The following is a 24,269-nucleotide window of genomic DNA, read 5'->3' as shown; positions in this document are numbered from 1 at the left end:
AGCAACACCACCACATAGTCATAAGTGACATGAAGAAAAACCAAGCTAATACAAGATCAGTGTGTGGTGGAGAGTCCTATTTCAACCCTTCCAGGGAGACCTTCCCTGGAAAGGTGTTATTTGAACAGACTTCTGAATGAAGTGAGGCAGCCAGTAATGTTAACAATGGGGGTTGATCAGTCCTAGCAGAGGGACCAGCCAGGATAAACAGCCTGAGAGGAAATCTACTTGGAAGTTTCTAGAGAACAGCAAGATTGCCTGTTAACTTGTTTAGAGCAGAGTGAAGAGGGAGAATGAAAGATGAGAGTGAGGTGGGAAAGTCAGAATAAGGAACAAATACCTCAAGCTCTACCCCATCCCTTCTCCATCTTGGCTGGAACATCACAGATGCACCTTTCACTGACCACCTGTTTCCCACCTACCCCTCCTCAATTTCTTGTAATTGGGAGGACCAAAAAGAAATCTCTAGCCAGAGAGAAGAGACAGGACAAGCCCCAGTAGTCATCTCACCAGCATCAGAAGCAGGGGACCACTCTATTCTCCTCCACCCGCCCATGTTCAGTAAAAACTTTTCACCCAGCCTCACCAGTGGATAGAGCATTGACCTGGAATGTTGAGATCCCAGGTTCAAAACCCTGAGGTTTCCAGTTTGAGTGTGGGCTCATCCATCTTGAGTGCAGGCTTGCAGCTTGAACGTGGGGTCACCAGTTTGAGTGTGGAATCATCAACAGGAGCCCATGGTCGCTGGCTTGAGTCCAAATGTCTCTGGTTTGAAGCCCAAGGCCGCTGGTTTAAGCCCCAGGTCACTGGTTTGAACAAAGGGTCACTGGTTCGGCTGCCCTTCCCCCATACCAAAGCACATATGAGAAGCGATCAATGAACAACAAAAGTGGTGCAATTACGAATTAATGCTTCTCATCTCTCTCCATTCCTGTCTCTTTCTCTCTCTCTCTTAAAAAAAATTCTATCGCTTTAATAAATTTACTATCTTGGCTAAATCCTTCTGTAATGCTCTGAATTTCTTCCTGGGCCATGACAAGAACCTGGATCATGTCCTTTGCCTCCCCAGTGCTATATGGCATCAAAGTAGGAGAGGAAGACAAGTGTTAGATCAAGTAGGACTTCATAAGCCAAAGTGGCACCTTTGGATTTTCTGTTAAGTGAAATGAGGAGTTGGAATATTTTAAAAATTTTTATGAAAAATTTTAAACATATACAAAACTAGAGAGAAAAGTGTAATAAACCTCCATAAACTTATCACCTAGATTTAACAATTATCAAGATACTATTGTTTGTTTAGTTTATTCCAACTTTTTTTAGCTGAAGTGTTTTAAAACAAATTTCGTCCTTATGTATCTCATACCTAAAAAAAAAATACCATTTTCTTACAGAACAATAAAACCATTATACTTAAAAATGTACTATAATTTCTTAGTATCATCTAATACTCAGCCCCTAGTCAGATTTCCCTTCTTGTCTTCCAAATGTTCTCTTTTTTTGCAGTTGGTTTATGACATTCTATAAATTATTTTAATCTACAACAGTTCTCCCTCTCTCCCCCTTATTTTTAAATACCTTTGACTTTTTGAAGAAACTAGATTATCCTGTAAAAAGTCCCATATTCTGGGTTTGCCTGATAGCCTCTTTATGGCATCTTATTTGCTTCTTTAGTCCTCCTATTTTCTATAAACTATAAGTTAGCCAGAGGCTTGTTTAGATTCAGGTTCAACTTTAGAGGTAAGAGTACTTTAGAGGTAGATATGGGTACGTATTTCAAATTGGGGTTATTCTCCTTTGAGTACTTCTAAGATTGATCTAAAGTGTGGATGTTGATAGCCTGATCTTTTCTTTGTGACATCCCACATCGACCTTTCACTTCATGGTTTTAGCAGTCAATGTTAATCATTGTATGACACGATTATTTCATAAGAGGTTGCACAATGCTTTTCTATTTTTATCAGTTCATCCACATCTATTAGTTCATATAATACAGTATATTGATAAGTCTCACTTTAATTCTACTTCTAATCTGTCCCTTTCCTCTCTCTACAGGTAAGCATTTTTGTTAATTTAGGTTGTTTTTTCTTTGTAGTGTTCTTTTTGTAATTAGAAGTATTTGTATGTATACATGTATATTTGTATTCCCCTTCTTGACAAAAGTTGCATTACTGTATATTCTATTCTGTATCTTCCTCTTTTTCACTTAAATATATCCTAGATAGCAATCTATACCTGTATCTCCAGACCTTCTTCATTATTGGAGGAAGATCTCCCTCATCATTGGTTGTGAGCAAGGGAATAGCAAACTCTGACTTAAGGTTTATAAGTGTTCCTCTAGCTTGCTTATAAAAACTAGATTTTAAAAGGGCAAATACCAATAGAGAGAGATCATTAAGAGGCTTGTATAATGTAGGGAGACATGGTGATGAATCATCTTCAATCAAGCACTGTTTAAGCCCTGGGATACATCGATGAACACAGTGGAACCCAGCTCCATTTAAAGACTTCAAAGCACTGAAATCAACTTCTGTGGATATTTTTAAGTTTTTTTGTAACTAACTAAATCTGATATTTTTGCATTCCTGTCTTTTTCCCAAAATTATGAAAAATTTTAAAGAACAATTTTTAAACTTTTGAGAGAGAATATAAGAAAAAAAAATCTACATAACCTCAGAGTTGGGAAGAGTTTATCAAATGACACACAAAAAGTATAAAGCTTATAAGAAATGATTGAAAATTCAAGCATATTAAAATGAAGAACTTTTCAAAAATCTCTTAAGAAACTAGGAGAAAGATTATTCATTCAACAAGTATTATTGAGCACCTACTATATGCCACCCACTGCTAATGGTTCTTAGAATGAACCAGTGAACAAGTCAAAACAAAATCCTTGCTCTTGAGGAACATTCTATTAAAAGTGCATGTTTATCACAGGCCAGCTACCATTCTAAGTACTGTACATATATTAAGACATTTAATTGGCACAATCACTCTATGAGTTAGGTGGTCCACAGGTAGGAAAAATGAAGCTCAAAGAGGTTAAGGAAATTAAGACACAAACAGGTTAATTACCTGAGATCACACAGTTAGCAAAGGGTGGAGCTGGGATTCTGACCCAGGCAGTCTGGCTCCAAAGGCCATGTCCTCTATACCTTACTGCAGATTGCTACATTGACATTCACAGAACCTAAACTCACAAAGGACTAGTATAGAGACTATATCAAGAATTCCTATAAGTCACTAAGAGAAAAATAATCAGTAGAAAAATGAGTAAACGGCATAAGCAGGTATTTTCCAGAAGAAATATTGTTCATAAACATGGGAACCAAATCTCAACATCTTTCATAATTAAGGAAATACAAAATAAAACTGTGATAAGGTAGCATTCAACACTAAACTAATTGGCAAACATTTTAAAAGTCAGTTACAGCCAAGTGTTAGGATACGAGCAATGTGAACTCACACCTGGTGAAAGCCTATGATAGAATCACTTTGGGAAACAATCTAGCAAGTCCTAGTAAAACAAAATTTGACTTAGCAGTTCCACTCCTAGACATATGTCCTAGGGAAACTTTTACACATGAGCACCTCCTAGTAGCTCATAGTAAGAACCTCCTAGTAGCATAGCTCATAATAACAAAAATAAGCTGGAAACAACCCAAATGTCCATCAATAAGAGCACGATGACTAAATTATGGTACATCCACCCATCTTCATACAATGGAATACAAAAATCAGAAGTACATATGTCAACAAAGATGACTCTCAAAATCTTAGTGTTGAGTAAAAGTAATCAAGCCACAGAGACATACCATTTTATATATACATATTTATGTATGTGTATATACACACAAAAGTAGGCAAGACTAAATAATGTTTTATTGTTTAGGGAGACATACATACATATGTGATGGAACTAATATAAATAAAAGCAAGGGAGCCTGACCAGGCAGTGGCGCAGTGGATAGAGCCTCGGATTGGGATGCAGAGGACCCAGGTTCGAGACCCCGAGGTCGCCAGCTTGAGCACAGGCTCATCTGGTTTGAGCAAAAAAAAAAAAGCCCACCAGCTTGAACCCAAGGTCACTGGCTCAAGCAAGGGGTTACTCGGTCTGCTGAAGGCTCGCGGTCAAGGCACATATGAGAAAGCAATCAATTAACAATTAAGATGTTGCAATGTACAATGAAAAACTAATGATTGATGCTTCTCATCTCTCTCTGTTCCTGTCTGTTTGTCCCTGTCTATCCCTCTCTCTGACTCACACTCTGTCTCTGTAAAAAAAAAAAAAAAAAAAAAAAAAAAGCAAGGGAATGATAGACATGTATAAGAATGTCCTGGAAGCATCCCTATATCGATTATTTATGGTGAAGGAAGAGATGAGGGGGAAGCACTTAGGGGCCTTCAAAACTACTGGTAGCATACTATTTCTTTAGTCAAGAGCTTAATAAAGGGAATACATGGGTGGTAAATACATGTATTCCCTTTATTAAGCTCTTGACTCTTTTATACGTATGATATATTTCACAATAACACAAAATCTGCCTGTCCAGAGAGAAAGAACTAAGTGCAATAAAAGTTGGCTCAAAAACGAAAGAAAGAGAGAGAGAGAGAAGGAAGGGAGGAAGGGAGGAAGGAAGGAAGGAAGGAAGGAAGGAAGGAAGGAAGGAAGGAAGGAAGGAAGGAAGGAAGGAAGGAAAGAAAGAAAGAAAGAAAGAAAGAAAGAAAGAAAGAAAGAAAGAAAGAAAGAAAGAAAGAAAGAAAGAAAGAAAGAAAGAAAGAGGAGAGAAGGGAAGGGAAGGGAAGGGAAGGGAAGGGAAGGGAAGGGAAGGGAAGGGAAGGGAAGGGAAGGGAAGGGAAGGGAAGGGAAGGGAAAGGAAGAAAGAAAAAGAGAGAAAAAGAAAAAACCTTGTTGATCTGGAAAAGATTAAATACTTTTTCAGCAGCAAGAAAGCTGGGGAGGAGCTGCAAGGCCATGCATGTTTCCACCTTTTGATCCACACCAGATCTCTCGATGTTGACTAGACTCCTAGGATTTGCTACTGGTACTCAACACTTAGCCTGTGCCCTTTGAACCAGTCCTGCCCCAGTGGTCACAAATTAGCAGCCCTTGAGTCAAATCTATTCGCAGTTGCATTTTGTTTAGACAATACAGTTATTATTGTTTTTAAAATTAGAATGGTTCGATAAAAGAAAACACATTAATATAAATGTACACTCATCTATATTCATACAGCAGAATACAAAAGTCAGAAGAAAATAATCAAGTCTTGGTACATATACACATACATTCATATAGAGAGAGATGAAATAAATATACAAAATATTGACAATTGTTAAAGAGGAAGATAATATACAAGTAGGTATTATGCTGTTCTTACAACTTTCCTGTATATTTCAATTTTTTACAAGAAAAAGTAGAAAAACTAACTTTGAAGGCCTTTAGAAAGAGCATGCCCTCTCTAGTTCACCACCACCCATACTATTCCCTATTAATAACCTTCAGCCCAAGCCCTCATTTCTAGTACTTTTGGTCCCAGAGAATTTGAGTTTGCAACCCGTGGCCCTGCTTGTCAATCCTGTCATGCCTAGATCTCCCTGTCTCCTTCATGTAAACAGATCATAGTGTAGGGACCTGACAGACATTTCTGTCATTCCCATAGGCAGAGTAAACCATACATAAAATTTCACTTTTTAAAATAGGCTAGGACAATACAAGTTGATGTAATTCCCCATAATCATGCACCTTTCAGCAGCTACAGCTACTTTGGCAAGTGTGTATTATACCTTGTAAGATAAAGGTGGGGCCTTTATTCCAGAAGATAAGATGAAGAGTTTTATGATTCTTTATGACTCTTGTAGTCTCTCTGGCATCAAAGGTGAAAAGAGTGAGAAAGTAAGATCTTCCAGGAACATTAAGGGACCAGTCAGATAAACTACTGTATCAGGGATATAATGGATGATTTAAATGGCTGTTATCTGTTCTTGGACTTGGGAGTGAAAAGAATCCATTGAGGGTACACAGACACAGAGAGTTTGCAGTCAATATACAATTCCTCTTCAGACTGGTCAGTTCTTAGTTCCTCGGAGCCCAATGACATTAAGGAAACTGAAGCAGCTTTCCAGCTAGCATTTGCCTAGCCATATTTGGTGATATGACAGGTGCTTTCTTTGCAAACTCTGATTTTTCACTCCCACAGCTATTACATTGCACTAAACAAATCCTTAATCTTTGCCACCCCCAGCTTGGCTATTTCTGTACACACCATACCGCATGAATTCATCCAATTGTTTGGCAGGCAAAACAGGCTTAGAAAGAACAGGCAGATAGCCAGAAGCAGGCAGTGTCTATTGGGGGGATAAGCTGAGGTTGGCCAGTGACACTGTATTACAGGTTGGACCAGCATGCTGAAGCAGGTGGATAAATGGCAAGACCCTTGTCTGATTGTTTTTATCACCTGACCAGAGAGATCAAGATCACTTGCCTTTCTGATCTTTATTCACCTTTGACCTAGGACTAAACCTGGGTGGTTTCCACCAGCTGTGTCACCTTTGAGACTGGCCTTGCCTTTTAGTCTATTCCTGACTTGACTTCCACAACTTGCTGACTTCCTAGATCTTAGAAGTTCAACTTGTTTCTGACATCTAGATTTTCATATGACTGGGCTTTGGCTTAAGGGATGATTGATGGCTTTCCATATTTCTCTTTGATCTGCTTTGGCTATTTGCTGCCCACATGCTATTGTGACAGAACTCATTTGAGGATTTGATGCTGTTCTGATAAATTCTTACCAGGCCAGGAACTGAAGATAAGGGAAAGTAGAATTCTATTACCAACACTGTAGCATCAAGAAGATACCTGCAGGCCTTGGAGATGGAAGTAAATGCCAAGACCAGACAATGAGCTACAACTTGTGACCCACGGGCAAGGACAATATTTCTCATGTGTAGGCTGAAGAGGAAAATTCCCACTGGAAAAACGTGGATCAGTAAAGATAGATATAGGACATCCATAAACACGATGAGAGTGTATCATTGACCAAGGTGTATGATTAATACAGTCTTGGAAGGTCACGTTCCTTCCAAGGAAAAGAAAGGAAAGAAAGGATCCATGTACTGTACAGTACTTACTAACAAGCTCTCATGTTCCCAGATTTCCTAATCTCTTTTTGCTATCACTTCATTTTTTTATACAGTTTAGGGTGGCCAGGACCACCCACACCCCAGGAAAGTTTCTGACCTAGGATATTACAATCACATTTACTTTTAGTTCAGGTTAGATAGAACTGATTAATTTTTTCTAAAAAAAAAAAAAAAAAAACAAACCCAATATGAAAGCATAAAAACCAACATGGTGATAAAACAGGTTTCTTACCCTAGTTTTTCCAGGGTATAGGCTGATCTCAGTGATCCAAAGGTAGTAAGTCCCATTTTCCATACTTGAGCTAAGTCCTGGACTTGCCTTGCATTTGAAGATTCCCTTATCTTGAATTGGAGGTGAATATACGCAGCAGCTCTGCCAGGTCTAATAGGAATTGAGGGTCTTCATGAAACCTAGCTCTGGGCTTGTTTGGATAAGAGGCTCAAGCCCTCTCTTCAGACCCAGTCATCCTCTTGGAGAGAGAGGTCAACTCTGCTGATGGGGCTACCTGGTGCCTGGACCCTACCCAGGTAAATGGAGACTTGAGGAACTGTCCCACATTCTGCACCAGTAAATCGTAAAAGCTTCTGGGAGAGAGAACTGAGCAGTGCCACAAACAGTGATGTGAGTAAGGGTTTCTGATCAGTGACCTTTCACATACACTTAAAAGACCTAGAAATCTGACCAGGGGGTGGAAGAAGCATGTCTAAAAATGAGTGCTTCTTTCATAATAGGAGATTGGATAAAGGAATCTTGGCATATCCATAGAATGAAATGCTCTGGATAATGTTATACGAGAAAATTGACATGAAAAATAGCCATGATGTTCTGTTAGGTAAATAAGCAGGTCACAAAACAGTATAAAGGATATAATTCCAGTTTCGTTAATAAATTATACATAATAATTAACACTGAGCTTCAAATATGAGCATATACATAAGGAAGGCATAACAACCCTGTGATGTAAGTAGGCATTATACTCATCCTTCTACAGATGAGCAAACCAAAGCATTAAGAAGTTTAGTAATCGCCCTGGTTCCCTTAAATGGCAGAGCTGAGATACAGGCCTAGATGTGTTGAAGTCAAGAGCCCAAACTGTTCATGTGAACTATATCTATGTGTATATTTGTGCAGAAAAAAAGGAAGAAAGAGAGAGATCAAGATGCTGACAGTTAACTGGTTATTTCTGGGTGATGAGATTATGAGTGACTTTTGTTCCTTTTATGCTTTTCTGAGTAGTTTGACATTTTTGTGATTTACATGGATTATTTTTATAATCAAGAAAAACAATAAGTCAATTTTCATTTTGAAAAAAAAGAAGTAAACCATTGTTTCCATCTTGTAGGCAACAAACTGCTGGCCAGTTGGAAGAGTAACTTTATTATGGGGGTCTGGAAATTCCTACATGGCCCAAGCATTGTCTAGAATGAATACATAATGTGCTTCTACGTGGGTTTTTTTTTTTCAAATATATACTGCCATTATGTGCACCCATAGTCCTTGAGTTTGTTATATATTTTTTCCAATGGATATTAAAATTACATCTATTCTCATGTGAAAGTCTGTGACATTTTAAGCACGAAAATACAAAAACAAGGGAAGGAACTGCTGCTAAGAGGGAAAATGCATGTATTGATCAACTCTCTGTAGTTTCAGTTCTCAACAACTTCTTTTTTTATGGGATGGGGAGAACAGGAGGAAATAGAGGGGAAAAAACTGAAAAGGCACACATTATTGAAAGTTATCCCAGGTGAAGTCCTGGAAAATACATTTACAAGGATGAGAGAGAATGAAGAGGGTGTTGATGTAGGCCCAGAAAATTTTATCACGAAAAGACTAATGCTAGTCTCCCCTGTATTGCCAGAGGCTGGTCTCCAACGTCAACCACAGGGATGTCGACAGTTAAGTAGGGCGGAGATGCTGCAATACCTGAGTGCTAACATTAGCTGGAGGGCCAGGCCAGTATCCAATCAACAGAAACACCTGGAGTGGGGAGGACCCCCAGGTGTATGGGAGGCAAAGTAAGCAGAACTTTGTCTTTTGCCAAACCAACTCATAGGTCAGCACCTGCCTTCCTTTCTCTCATTCTTCTTCTCCCCTTTTGTAATGTGTCCCTTGCCCTCTATTTCTGTGCAGCCTCTGTTCCCCACTCAAATCTCTAGGACACACCCTCCATAGGACTCCTACAATCACATTACCTGTAAGAAACCATCCTGATCACTGACTTCAAACTAAGATGCTCGCTTACTGAGGGCCTAGGACTTCTCCAGGCATTAGGGGCAGAGGTACTGACAATAAGATGTGGTCCCTACCCCTTTAGAAGCATACATTCTTCAGGTGTGAAAAGCAAAAGCAAGCAAACAGACAAAAAAAAACACCAAAAACAAAAACAGATAACAACCTGCAACCCAACTTACTTCAATGAGCATAAAGTTACAACAAAATAAGAGACAGGAGTCGGGGAGAGGAATGAGGCTTTGTTTCCCCCTCTCACTTTGGCCTGCATTTGGGACTCACCTAGGAAACAGGTTGCACACTCCCCAGGCTTTTCATGGGAGCTGATGATGAAGCCAAGAAGAATGGTTTATTCCAAGTGAGAACACTCTTCAACACGTCAGTGGCATGGTGAAAAAAAAGATGGTAGGAAGGGGGATTATTCTGTGTTAAAAGCAAATAAAGCTTTTACCAAAGGGCTAAAACCTGAGTCCAATCCAGTCTTTGAATCCAAATGCAATCTACTGGAAATACAGAGGAAACTGATGAAATACACTATAAGCACACAGTAAGCAAACTCCAGGCTGTGGGAAATTCTCCAGGTCAAATACCATGGGTTCTTGAGCAGATAAATCACTGAGAGGAAAAAAAAAGGATTGAGGGCAACCTGTACATTAATCTCTTCAAAAGTGTTGGGTCATAAAAACAAGGAAAGACCAAGAAACGGTCACAAATTGGAAGAGACTAAGGAGACATGATGACTAAATACAATGTGGGACTTGATGGAATTCTGGGGCAGATAATGGACATTAGTAGGCAAACTAGTGCAATCCAAATCAAGCCTGGAAGTATTTGTAATGTGCCAGTATTTGTTTCTTAGCTGTGAGAGCTATGCCATGGTTATTTGAGATGTTAACAAGGAGAAGCTAGGTGAAGGGTATAGGGAACTCTCCATACTATCTTTGAAACTCTTCCATAAATCTAAAATTATTCCAAAGCAAAAAGTGTAAAAAAAAAAAAAAAAAAAAAAAGGAAATTTAAGGGACATATCAATGTTTTAATGGACAAGACTAAACCATAGTCATTAGAGAAGTACATTTGGGTAATAAAACCATAAAAAGGCAAGGAAAAAAAAATACTCTGAATGTCAGGAAAATGGTTAATTTGGGAGGAGGAAAAAGGTTGTGACCAAAATGGAGCACACAAAGAGACTTCCGGTGTGGGAAGAAACTTTTATTTCTTGACCTAGTGATGACTGCAAGGTATTTGTCTTATAATAATTCACTAAGCTATATATTTGTTTTAAATAGTTTTCTGTATCTGGATTTTATTTTATAATTAAAAATTAGAGAAAGAAGGAGCAACTTAAAAGAATAACATCTAAATATAATCAGTGGATTTTGTTTAGATCCTGATTCAAATTAACTAACTATAAAAAGATATTTGGCCTGACCTGTGGTGGTGCAGTGGATAAGGCGTCAGCCTGGAATGCTGAGGTCGCTGGTTTGAAACCCTGGGCTTGCCTGGTCAAGGCACATATGGGAGTTGATACTTCCTGCTCCTTCCCCTTTCTCTCTCTCTCTCTCTCTATTCTCTATTTCTCTCTGAAAAAATGAATAAATAAAAATCTAAAAATAAATCTTAAAAAAATGGACTGGCTATTAGATGTTATTAGAGAATTAGTAAATTTGTTAAGGGTGAGAGTAACATTGTTATTAAGGGACAAAAAACAAATTTTTTTATAGCTGCATAGTGAAGCATTTAAGGGTGAAATAGCCTGACCTGTGGTGGCACAGTGGATAAAGCGTCGGCCTGGAAATGCTGAGGTCGCCAGTTCGAAACCCTGGGCTTGCCTGGTCAAGGCACATATGGGAGTTGATGCTTCCAGCTCCAACCCCCCTTCTCTCTCTCTGTCTCTCCTCTCTCTCTCTCTCTCTCTCTCTCTCTCTCCCTCTCCTCTCTAAAATGAATAAATTAAGGGTGAAATAACATGTCCTAAAATTGTTTTAAAATATTCTAAGAAAAAAAAGTGGGGAGATAGATGAAATAAGTATAACAAAATATTAATAGTTTGAAGATAAACACAAAGATGAAATTTTTTTGTGTGTTTTTGGGAATTTTTTACATATAAAGTTAAAAGAGGGGTACAGCCCCAAACCATGCTGCCTCAGGTCAATAGTTTCAACAGAGACTTAAACCCAGGTTCTCCCCACCTTACAAACCTCCAGAGCCATCCTCCTGAGGTCACAAACCCTGTACTCATGGAGTTGACTGTGAGAGGTGTTTCCTGTCTCTGAATCCCTAAGTCACTAGGACTAGATGGCAGTCCTCAATTTTCCCCATCCTGATGTCCCAATAATCCCAGAAGAGAAGGTCAAAGGGCAAATAGGCAGAGTTCAAAGCTCAAACATGATGAGCCAGTCCCTGGTATTCCAGAGCCTGCCCCTAAAGTGGGTGGTAGGTGTGGGATAGGACAAGAAGGAAAGAGAGCAGGTGAAAAGCCTCATAGTCAGTACTGAGTGAGCTTCCAGAGACTGGTGGCACCTTTGGTTGGAACACTGTTCTGGGATCTTCGCCTCTGTCAAGCTCCTGAGCATCATGCCTTGTTTCAAGCAGCCTAATCACTTCCAGAGTCTCTTAGTTCTGCAATGGCCCTTGAGCTACCTTACCATTTGTGAGTACTGGTCTAAGAGTACATGGCAAAAAGCCAGAGTCAGGGAGCAGAGACAGATCTGGGGTGATTTTTAAGCTCATGAAGTTTCATCTCTGGCCTTTCATCATCTCAGATGGTACTACAGAGTAAAGGCAAAGAGACTTGAGTTCCATGAGTGCCTTAGAGAAGGAAAAGATAGAGCCCCAGAGGACAGTAAGGACAGGGAGGTGGGTAGAACAAGGTCATGATGGATATGAATAGAATAGCTCATTTCAGCCACTTCCTAACCCTCATTATCTGGAGAAGGGAAATGAGGCCCAGAGAATAAGCATGCTTCATAAGGAAGCATGGGGAGTGGGATAGAGGAAGTATTAGCATTATAGATGGAGAGAAGTGTAACTGTGTTTTAACCATAGTTTTCCCTTCTTGGGGAAGGGTGATAGTATGGGGAGAGACAGAAATAATGGAAGTAATGGTGACGAGTGAGAAGACAAGAAATGTGGATGGGAAATGGTAGAGACATGGAGATGCTGTAAGGGTGGGGTATGGGGAAATAAAGACAGAATATGAGCAAGGGATGGTGGGCTAGTGGTTTAACATGGTTCAGGGACAATGAATAAAGAGAGGCAAGAGAGAAAATATGTTGGACAAGTGGGAGCAGGAGGAAAAGCTGGTGGCAGGCAGGGAGCAGGTGCAGAGGGATGATAAATGGGCAAGGAAGTAAGTGTACAGGTGTGACAGGTAAGCAAAGAAATAGAACTGGTGTAGAGTAGATGACAGAAGAAATGTTTGGAGGACAAATAAACATAGATAATGGATGGGAAGGAGCCGAACTGTGCAGAAGACCAGGAGCAGAGACTAGGATAGTTTGGAGGGCTCTTAATAAGGCTGGAGATGGTCAAGTTCTGCTGGCAGCACAATTTTGGTCTGACCTGCTCCCTCATCAGTTTGGATCGTGCTGCCATTGTTCATTTACCTGCTGTTTACACCCATGTGGCCGCTACCAGCCCTTTACTTTGCCTGGTTTTTATTGGATTGGAAGACACCAGAACGAGGTAAGACTCATGGACCTAGAAAAAACAAGACCTAAGAATGTTCCATCTTAACCTATAACTAGGGAGTCCCACTCACCATGCCATAGGACTCTCATCCAAGTTCTCAGAGATGGGCTGTCCAGGACCATTCTAGGGCCTCTTTCTTTTTCTGCTTCCAGCAGAGCATGGTCCCTCCATGCTGCTAGGGAACCCTGGGAGCAGGAGGGGTGAGGTTGGCACACATGGACACTATCCCTACTGATATTTCTGTCTCAGGTGGCAGGCGCTCCGCCTGGGTAAGGAACTGGTATATCTGGACTCACATGAGGGACTATTTCCCCATCAGGGTAAGTGCTTATTCTTTGGCATCCCTCGCATTTCCCCAAATACTAGGCATTTATGCCAAATGACTAGGATTGTCCATAAGGGAAATAGCCTCCCAGACAAGTCTCAGTGCAGGCTAGACATACTTTATGATCCAACATTGCACCTGGGTACTCATTACTCAGCTAGAACAGTTTGGATGCCCTTGGCATGACCTACCAGATGACACAGAAAGAAACACAAATAGAGTTCAATTTAACAAACACTCTGTTCCACATGTTTGAGATACAGAGAAATGAGGAGAATACCATCCTCTGCAATCAAGGAGCTCACATCTAATGGGGAGGACAAACAACTGTGTACTTATGGTTCGGTACAAAGTATACAAATAGTTTAGATGATGGCTAAGGAAAGGCTTCACAAACATGATGATATCCAAGCAGGGCTTGGAAAGTTCGAAAAGTTACTTACATGGGCACTGAAATGAGGTGTGGGGAGAAAATACCAGGAAGAAGTTCTAGAAATGTACTGCTACTTGATCCTCTGGGCACACTTTGGAACAGACAACAAACGGTGCCTCGATTTTTAGAGCAGAGGTTGCTGATTGTTTTTTCTTAATGGCATTCATAGAAAATAAAAGCATCCATGAAGTGTACTGACATAAATGGCTGAGCCTCATTGCAGCCACATGTGGGAGACACAGCTGTTCAGCTGCCCCAGGTTCTGCCTGGTTCCCAGGGGCTGAGGAGACCAGCATTGCAGCCCCAGGACCGTTCAGGGCCTCTCTACAGAAAAGCTCTGCTTAAGAGAGTGCCCTGGTCCCTGGAATATCTCCACTTTGCTGCTTCATATGATCTCATTCCACCACCTCTGTCATTTCTCTCCATGGCTGCAGATCCTGAAGACTAAAGAGCTGTCACCTGAGCAAAACTACCTCATGGGGGTCCACCCCCATGGCCTCTTAACCTTTGGCGCCTTCTGCAACTTCTGCACCGAGGCCACAGGCTTCTCGAAGATCTTCCCAGGCATTATTCCCCACTTGGCCACGCTGTCTTGGTTCTTCAAGATCCCCTTGATTAGGGACTACATCATGGCCAAAGGTGCTTCTGACCATACTTACCGGATCTTCCAGCCCATTTGTCTGCTTGGAGATACACCTTTTAAAGCCCCCTGTCCCCTACCTCTCAAACCCCTCTCACCCTTACCCCCTCCATCACAATAGCATAATAGTTCACAGCCTATGTTCTGGAGCTAACCTGCCTGGGTTTGAATCCTGGCTCTAACCCTTACTGGGCAATCTACTGAACCTTTATTGGTCTCAGTTTCCCCATCTGTAAAGTTCATAGTCCAACCTCAGATGTGGTTGGATGACTAAATGAGATAATACAAGTCAAGTGTTCAATATAGTGCTTACCACAGAATATGTGCTCATGAAAGATCACTGTTGCAATTAATAGCCATAAAGGAAAAGAAAAAGGTAGAATTATAATTAGAATTCAGAATGTCCTTTTGATTATCCCACTGAAAACCTTCCTGCTATAGTTTTGACCCAGGGCCTTCTGCAAAGTGGAGATATTGCTTCAAAATGAAATGTGTTGTGTTTTCCCACGTCCTTCTCTTCTCCACACCCCTTGTCCCATCTCATTACCTCTCTTCCTGAGATCCGTAAAAACAGAGTTCATACAGACAAGCCGGTGAGGAATAGAGCAAAGGGTGTTCCCTCCTAGCCTCCTCTCCTCTCCTGATCATTTTGCTCCTGTCTCTGCACCTTGATTTTTTTCAGGTGTGTGCTCTGTGAGTCAGCCATCCATCGACTACCTGCTGAGCCATGGCACTGGCAACCTTGTGGGCATTGTAGTGGGAGGGGTGGGTGAGGCCCTGCAAAGCGTGCCGAACACCACCACCCTTCTCCTCCGGAATCGCAAGGGGTTTGTGCGCACTGCCCTCCAGCATGGGTAAGTGTTCCTCCCAGAACAGGGGTGGGTGGCCTTCTCCGAGCAGCATGCCCTGGTAGGCACTGCCAAGATAAACCAGACATGACTCTTGCCCTCATTGAACTTACTAGTAAGTAGGGGAAATGGCTATAGAATTTCAAAAAGGTTTAGGTCATCTACTCCTTCTCAGCTAACTGGATATGTTCTTAGCAAGCCACACCAGAATCTCAGATTCGTTTTCAGGGGAATTGGCTAGAGCTGCCCTACTATATAGAGGACTCCTACATTATCTCTACCTTATGCAGGGTCCCTGTGGGCAAGGGGCAGATAATATACATTTATCAAATCAATATCTACATCTGTCTGTTAATGTTAAGTACAAAAGGTAGTGCAGTATGGTCAGTGTGTACTACAATCGGGAGTCAAGAGCCTGATTTAAAATCCTGGCTCCATGACTTACCATGCACTCTGGGATAGATTATTCAACCATTCTGAGCCTTTATGTTTTTGTCTTTATAACATGGCTACTAATAATTGTACCTACTTCATTGGGTTATTGTGGGTTTTAAACATGTACATAAAATAACTACTATTTGTCTGGCACACAGTAAGCGATGTATAAATATTAGCCACTCTGATTTAAGAGTAAAGGGAGGAGGTATGGAGCAGTAGCCCAAGGCTGGAGCTGTGGAGTATCCCATCAGGTCAGCAGGCTGGCTCACTGGACACAAGAACTATTGTCCTACTGCAGACTCAGAAAAGAGGGAAGTATTTTTTTTAAGGACCTTGCCTGAGGGGTCTGTTGATCAGTTTAGAGCAGATGTAAGGGAGAGAGTTCTGAGCTCAGAGGAAGAAGTCCTGGGGTCTAGTTCAGGTCCTGCCACTTCCTGACTGCTTGAATATCCTTTTCACTTCTGAACCTCGGCTACTGGGTCTGAAAGGGAAAGAAAAGAACCTCCTACTGTGTCTGCCACTGTCTATGCTGTGAGGAATCACTATGGTAACATCCCTCAGAATGCTGAGAAACTGGTATTAGTACCTCACAAAAATTGTATGAGGGAGATTGTCTTCTCTTTAAACTTCTGTCACAGAAAGACTTGAATTTTATTAATTGATTTGAAAGAGAGAGAGATACACATTGACTTGTTGTTTCAGTTATTTATGCATGCATTGGTTGATGCTTGTATGTCTCCTGTCCTGGGATCAAACCCATAACCTTGGTCATCAGGATGATACTCTAACCAACTGAGCTACCTGGCCAGGGCTTTTCACTTAAGAAGCCTGATTTCCTTATCTAAGACACTTGTCAGGATGGATTCCTATGGCCTATGAGGGGAAAACAACTTTTCTCTTTCCTAAGCCTGAGACCCAAGGCAGAGTCCTTATGCAGAGTCCATGTGGGTGAGGGGCAGATAATAATATAATTCTGTGCAAAATTATCATCATCTCTGTGCTTCCTATTGGTAGAAGTCAGCTATTTCCTTCCCTGACACCTCCTGGAAGCTGTTCTTTACATGAGGTGGGTCTCTAGGGATCTCTCCCAAACTCTTCTTCCTTCCCTGCACCCCCATATCTTGCCCTTGTGATGCTGGCCCAGAGATAGCACTTTTACTGGCCTTGAAAGTTTCAGGACAAGAGACACTAAATATGGGAGCCCTGTTTAGTGCAGAAAGAAATGCTTTATACCACAGGGATTTCATAATGGATGGGGTCTGCCTTGAAAAAAAAATGTTCTTTCTGGGTGGTTCCCACTCTAGCCTGTGTTTGGGAAATAAATGAAGTTTTCCTACAGGGCTCATCTGGTCCCTACCTTCACTTTTGGAGAAACTGAGGTATATGATCAGGTGCTGTATCAAGAAGACAGCCAGATGTTTAACTTCCAGAAACACTTCCGCCGTCTCTTTGGTTTCTACTGTTGTGTCTTCTACGGACGAGGCTTCCGCAAAGGCTCTGCTGGGCTCCTGCCATACCCGCTGCCTATCACCACTGTAGGTGAGTGCTGCTTTCAACCAAGGGCACCTCAGCTCTTTCTCAACCTCCACTTTGGCCCTGACTGCCCTGCCCTCATCAAAGAACAGGGCAGCAGATGGGGAAATGTTGAGAGTTATTTGGGATGCAAGAGGATCTGGCCCAGGGGAAGAGAAGGAGATTGACAGAACACAGATTTAACACTTGCCCCTCCTCCTTTTACATCTCTCTTGGCAGTCGGGGAGCCTCTGCCAGTGCCCAAGACTGAGAAGCCGAGCCAGGAGCTGGTGGACAAATACCACACACTCTATATGGAAGCCCTGCACAAACTGTTTGACCAGCACAAAGCCAGGTTTGGCATCTCAGAGACCCAGCGGCTGCTTTTCTTGTGACTGCAGGAGCTGCCTGCCCCAAGAACAAGTGCCTTGAAATGGAGACTCACTTGCTCCTACCCAAAGGGTAAAAAGGGAGGTGCAGGAGGACTGTGTGTGGTTGGGAGGGCATCGGAGTTTTTTCATTGCCACAGAGCCCTTGGACTTGCTGTCCCTGAGGGTCTTCATTCGGCCATTCCTCAGACAGAGACATCTGAGGCCCCTCAGACCCAGAAAGGCATGCTCTCTGCCAGCTCCCTGCTGGCTTTTCTCTTGGAGCCTAACCCCTAGTGACATAGACCATTTTCCTCATGATGGTCTTCTAACACCATAATCCTGAGGTACTTGCTACCTTCCTGGGAGTCCTACTACAGGAAATCCACTTTATATTTTAAATGCTTACTAAGTTTTGTTTCAAAGTTTTTCTTAAAGCTGTATTCTGAGAATTTGAAAAGAGTAAGTAAAAACACATATGTCTCTTCTTTTATTTTTATTTATTGCAGTTATATTGGTTAATAAAATTATATTGGTTTCAAGCAGACGTCCCCAAACTACGGTCCCACGGGCCACATGCGGCCCCCTGAGGCCATTTATCTGGCCCCCTGCCGCACTTCCGGAAGGGGCACCTCTTTCATTGGTGGTCAGTGAGAGGAGCACTGTATGTGGCGGCCCTCCAACAGTCTGAGGGACAGTAAACTGTCCCCCTGTGTAAAAAGTTTGGGGACCCCTGGAAGGGTACAATTCTATAACACATCACTTGTATATTATATTGTGTGTTCACCACCCCAAGTCAAGTAAGTCTCCTTCCCTCACTATTTATTTTCCATTTACCTTCTTCTACCTCCCCTCCAGATGTCTCTTCTTTCACAAAGTGATCAACAAAAGACCCATTTAAAAACACAGAAAGCAAAAGAAAATTTAAAAACAAAACTTAAAAGACCATTTAGAAACTCACACAACTCAGTAGCATAATAATAATAATAATAATAATTCAATTTAAATATAGGGCAGAAGACCTGAATAAATATTTTTCCAAAGAAGACATACTCATAGCCGACAGGTACATTAAAAGATGCTCAGCATTTCTAATCATCAGGGAAATGCAAATCAAAACCCCAATGAGATATCACCTCATACTTCTTAGAATGGCTATTATCAAATGACAAAAATAATTGTTTGTGAAGATGTGGAGAAAAGGAAACCCTAGTGCATCTTTTCGTGAAACTGTAAATTGGTACATCTACTAGGGAAAGTGGTACAGAGGCTCCTTTAAAAATTAAAAATATAACTACCATATCATCCAGCAATCTGACATTTGGGTATATATCTGAAGGAAATGATGTCACTTTCTTGGAGACATTTCTGCACCACTATGTTCATTGCAGCATTATTCAGAATAGCTAAGACATGGAAACAACTTGTGTTCACTGAAAGATGAATGAATAAAGAAGATGTGAAATAACTCAGACAGAGAATTGACAAAAGTTGTATGATCTCACTTATATGTGGGATCTAAAAAAAAAGCTAAGCTCATAAAAACATGGTATAAAATGGTCGTTACCAGGGACTGAGGGATGGGGTACATGAGCGATAGTTGGTGCTCAAAGAATACAAACTTCCAGTTATAAGTTGGATAATTTCTGGGTATCTAATGTACCATGGTACTCATAATTAAACATCATTCATTATATATTTGCAAATTGCTAAGAGAGTAGACCTTAAATCTTCTCACCACAAAAAAAATTGAAATATGAGGTGATGGATGTGTTAACTAACCTTATTATGGTAATCATTTTGCAATGTATTTGTATGTCAAATCATCATGTTGTATGCCTTAAACTTACACAGTGTTATATGTGAATTATATCTCAATAAAGCTAGAAAAATGGGGGGAAAGATAATTTAGATTAGCCTTTTTTCCCTTTTCTTATGCTTTAAATATTAGGTTTTGGTGCGGGTCTCACCCATTTCTCTCTCTTTTACAGTTTCAGGTCTAAAATATCTATTTCTAACCCACATTTCCCTCATCTGTAATTTCCCTCAAAACCAATATATCCAAGTCACCAATCTCTAACAAACACTTTCATTTCAACATACCCAATACCCAATGAACAATCTCCCCCTTTCCCAACCTCACATTTTACCAGCAAGCCCTACCAATTTTACCATTTTGATGTTAATCCAACCTTTTCTCTCCTCCACTGTGTCAACCTAGTGAAAGCCCTCCCCAATTTCCTAGACTATTGCCACTTCCTCTATTAATTTCCTCTCTAATCAATCCATTCAACATACTGCCACCAGGGTGCTTTTCCAAAATCTTAAGTCTGACTTGTTAGTCCTCTGTTTAAAATACTTTACTGCTACAATGCTAAAATCCTACAATGCTTCTACCAGCATATCCTAAACTATGTTCCAAGTACGATTTATGTTCCATAAATGTTAATGGACATTGCACGGAAAAAAAAAATGATTCCTGTGATTACAAAAACTATGGGAGATGCTAGGTTAAACCAAGTTATACAAAAGTATTTACTAGAATATTTTTGAAGTCTTTACTACACTAATGGACACTGTGACTCTTCAGGAGGAAGTATTGGCATTTCCCAAACTTATCTATCAATGAAACGCTTGTACTGCTTTGTTTTGTTTTTAAGATTTTACTTATTGATTTTACAGATAGAGGTAGGGGGAACAAGAAGTATCAACTCATAGTTGTTTCACTTTAGTTGTTCATTGATTGCTTGTCATCAAGCCCAGGATTTCGAACCAGTGACCTCAGTGTTCCAGGCCGGTGCTCTATTCACTGTGCCAACACAGGCCAAGCTGGAGCCATTGTTTTAAGTTACACCTATAACCATCTCATGGAACATTTAGGGTTCCTTTAAATATAGTCTTGGAAATGCTGATCTTGGAAATACAGAATAAAGTTCAAACTCTTCACCATTGCAGAGAAGGCTGGTGGTAATATAGGGAAAGTGGCTGATTTGATTTGGGTAGCTATCAGATTTGGAAAAACCTTGGTAGGAATTATTGAGGCTAACTGGTTGGGTCAAACCCTCAAAGGCAGTGACTAAAAGGTAACTGAATAAAAGAGGAATTGCATTTGAATTGTTCTCACCTGTTTGGATTATCCAGGAAGGGGAAACAAGAGCAGAATTTTTCCAGAAAGGGGTCTGAAGGGCACACATGGAAACGAGGCTATACCTGAAAGAATAAAAGAAGAGGTGGATTTCTATTTAAACCCTAGCTTTCTTTCTATCATTTTAAATTTTTTTAATTACAATGAATGTACAATATTATATTTGTTTCAGGTGTACACTCCAGTGATTAGACTTCATATTTTTGACCAGTGGTCCCCAACCCCCGGGCTACGGATTGGTACCAGTCCGTGGGTCATTTGGTACCGGTCCACAGAGAAAGAATAAATAACTTACATTATTTCCATTTTATTTATATTTAAGTCTGAATGATGTTTTGTTTTGTTTTTTAAATGACCAGATTCTCTCTGTTACATCTGTCTAAGACTCACTCTTGACACTTGTCTCGGTCATGTGATACATTTATCCGTCCCACCCTAAAGGCCGGTCCGTGAAAATATTTTCTGACATTAAACCGGTCCGTGGCCCAAAAAAGGTTGGGGACCACTGTTCTTGACTATATTCTTTATGCTGTACTTTAATCCATCCCCATGACTATTCTATGATAACCAATTTGTACTTCTTAATTTCTTCACCTTCTTCACCTAACCCTCAAACTCCCCTCTCATCTGGCAACTGTCAAAACGTTCTCTGTATCTATGAGTCTGTTTCTGTTCTGCTTCTTTGTTTATTTTGTTTTTCAGATTCAATTGTTGATAGATATGTACTTATTGCCAGTTTATTGTTCATAATTTTTGTCATTTTCCCTCCTTCTTCTTAAAGAAGACCCTTTAACATTTCATGTAATACTGGTCTGGAAGTGATAACCTCCTTTAGCTTTTTCTTGTCTGGAAAACTCTTTATATATATATACTTCAATTCTAATGATAGCTTTTCTGGGTAAACTAATCTTCATTGTAGGTCCTTGCTTTTCATCACTTTAAAGATTTTTTGCCATTTTCTTCTGGCCCGCAAAGTTTCTGTTGAGATATCAGCTGACAGTTTCACGGGAACTGGATTGTAGGTAACTAACTACTTTTCTTTTGATGCTTTTAAGATTGCCTTTAACCTTTTTCATTTTAATTATAAGGTGTGGGTCTCTTTGGGTTCATCTTGTTTGGAACTTTCTGCACTTCCTGGCCTGTATGTATGTTTTCTTCATCAGGTCAAGAAAGTATTCTGTCATTATTTTTTCAAATAGGTTTTCAATTTCTTAATTTCTTTCTTCTCCTTCCAGCAGCCCTATGACGTGAATGTTGGTTCACTTGAAGTTGTCCCAGGGGCTACTTACACTATCTTCATTTTTTTTCTTTTTGCTGTTCTGATTAAGAGTGTGGGGGGGGGGGTGTGGGTGTGTGTGGGACAGAGACAGAGAAACAGAGAGGGATAGATAGGGACAGAGAGACAGGAAGGAAAAGAGATGAGAAGCATCAATTCTTCGTTTTGGCTCCTTAGTCTCCTTAGTTGTTCATTGATTGCTTTCCCATATGTCCCTTGACTGGGGGGAGAGGGCTAAACCAGAGCGAGTGACTCTTTGCTCAAGCCAGCGACCTTGGGTCAAGCCAGCGACCTCGGGCTTCAAGCTGGTGAGACCATGCTCAAATTGGATGAGCCCTCACTCAAGCTGGCTACCTCAGGGTTTCAAACCTGGGTCCTCTGCATCCCAGTCCAATGCTCTATCCACTGCACCACCGCCTGGTCAAGCTGATTAAGTATTTTTTTTATTCTTTTTATTACAAGTGCCTGATTTGATTCTCAGCTACATCTACTCTACTGTTGACTCCCTGTAAATTATTCTTCATTTCTGACTGGTTCTTTTTTTAAAAAAAATTTTATTTATTTATTCATTTTTGGAGAGGACAGAGAGAGGGAGAGAGAGAGACAGAGAGAGAGAGAAGGGGGGAGGAGTTGGAAGCATCAACTCCCATATGTGCCTTGACCAGGCAAGCCCAGGGTTTCAAACCAGCGACCTCAGCATTTCCAGGTCGACGTTTTATCCACTGCGCCACCACAGGTCAGGCCCTGACTGGTTCTTTTTTATGGTTTCTATGTCATTTTTCATGCTGTTGAAGGTCTAACTAAGTTCTTCTACTCTTCCCTTAAGTTCATTGAACATCCTTAGACCAAGTATTTGGAACTCTGCCTCTAGTAGATTGCTTGTCTCCATTTTTTTAGTTCTTTTTCTGTAGTTCTGTTTTGTTCTCTCATTTAGGATGTGTTTCTTTGTCTCCTCATTTTGGCAGCCTCCCTGTGTTTGTTTCTATGTATTAGGTAGAGATGCTATGTCTCCCATGTTTAGTAGAGTGGCCTAATGTAGTAAGTGTACTGTAGGGTCCAGTGACACAATTCCCTGATCACCTAAGCAGAGCACTCCAGGTATGCCCCAAGATTATAATGACATAAAAATTGTCCTTGACTTTCTGAAGTATGAGGAGCATAACTGGATCATTTCTGTGGATCTTAAAATGGTAAATTTCCTGCTAGGACAACAGAAAGGTTTCACGAAGTATCCTTGCTTTCTGTGTTTGTGGAACAGCCGAGCTTGGGAGAAACACTGGACACAGAAGGAGTGGCCGAAATGTGAAGCTCTGGAAGTAGGGATGCAAAATATTGTAAATAAACCTGTAGTTAATCGAGACAGGATCATTTTTCCCCCACTTCACATCAAACTTGGCTTAATGAAGCAGATTGTTCAGGCTTTGAATAGAGAAAGTGAATGCTTTCAACATATTATTTCTGCTTTTCCTGCCTTGTCTTTTGAGAAGATAAAAGCAGATGTATTCGATGGGGGGTATTAATTGCTGTATTGAGCCTTGATTGCTGTTGGCATATTAATGGGATTTACTGTCAGCCTAATTGGCTACAAGGACTTGTTGCAACCACTGACCAACTTAGAAGATCAAGTGTAAAGGGGCCCACCCCACAAAGGAGGACTTACTTCAGTGGGGCTCTGGTGCCCTCTGAGTCTTCCCCTTGAGTGTGTCACTTATGGAGGTGGTTGGGTGGTGCTTCAACATGTTCTGAAGCTATCCACCAGGTATGCTGGCTCTAGAGCCTCCCAGGAGTTACAAGTCAAAGTCACCCACCACCTGTGTTCTGCCTGGGACCACCCAGCATGAGCTACAAAAATGATCTGCAGATAGCTGCTATTTATGCTGGGCTTAGAGGTGCTCAAGCATGGCCAAGCTGCTAGTGCCAGGACTTCATCCACTTGGCAAGAAGTACAGGCAATGCTGAAGCCAGGAAGTTCAATGCCTCCCTATACACATAACACTGGGGAACAAATTTTTTTTCTTTTCTCTTGCATGAGATTTTAGAACTGTTTCTATATATTTCTACATCGCTGATTCCAAATGTGAAATCCGTTTTTTGGTGCATGCTCTATTTTTTATGCAATTTTAATTTCTTTTTGTTACAGTTAATGGCATGTATTGGTTTTTAAATTGGAGTAAAAGGGCAACGACTCTTGGATTGAACATAACCACAAGGCAATTAA

The 24,269-nt window shown here is 40.8% G+C and overlaps 1 protein-coding gene across 1 annotated transcript; it reads left to right on the top strand.

Annotated features, from left to right (window-relative positions):
- Positions 1-11,950: 11,950 nt before the first annotated feature.
- Positions 11,951-17,657, top strand: AWAT1 (acyl-CoA wax alcohol acyltransferase 1). The gene is made up of 7 exons (XM_066357371.1): positions 11,951-12,026; positions 12,953-13,060; positions 13,316-13,386; positions 14,259-14,463; positions 15,147-15,318; positions 17,090-17,289; positions 17,503-17,657. The coding sequence occupies exons 1-7, from the start codon at positions 11,951-11,953 to the stop codon at positions 17,655-17,657; spliced, it is 987 nt and encodes a 328-aa protein (XP_066213468.1).
- Positions 17,658-24,269: the final 6,612 nt, after the last annotated feature.

The sequence above is a fragment of the Saccopteryx leptura genome, chromosome X (genome assembly GCF_036850995.1).
Source record: "Saccopteryx leptura isolate mSacLep1 chromosome X, mSacLep1_pri_phased_curated, whole genome shotgun sequence".
In the NCBI taxonomy this organism is placed as follows: Eukaryota; Metazoa; Chordata; class Mammalia; order Chiroptera; family Emballonuridae; genus Saccopteryx; species Saccopteryx leptura.
This window is presented reverse-complemented; position numbering and strand designations above follow the sequence as displayed.

Excerpts from the sequence above, each read along its gene's own strand:
- AWAT1 (XM_066357371.1), top strand. The coding sequence starts at position 11,951 with ATGCCTTGTTTCAAGCAGCCTAATCACTTCCAGAGTCTCTTAGTTCTG. Across the intron at positions 12,027-12,952 it reads CTTGAGCTACCTTACCATTT|TTTGGATCGTGCTGCCATTG; the intron begins GTGAGTACTGGT and ends CTCCCTCATCAG. Across the intron at positions 17,290-17,502 it reads GCTGCCTATCACCACTGTAG|TCGGGGAGCCTCTGCCAGTG; the intron begins GTGAGTGCTGCT and ends CTCTCTTGGCAG.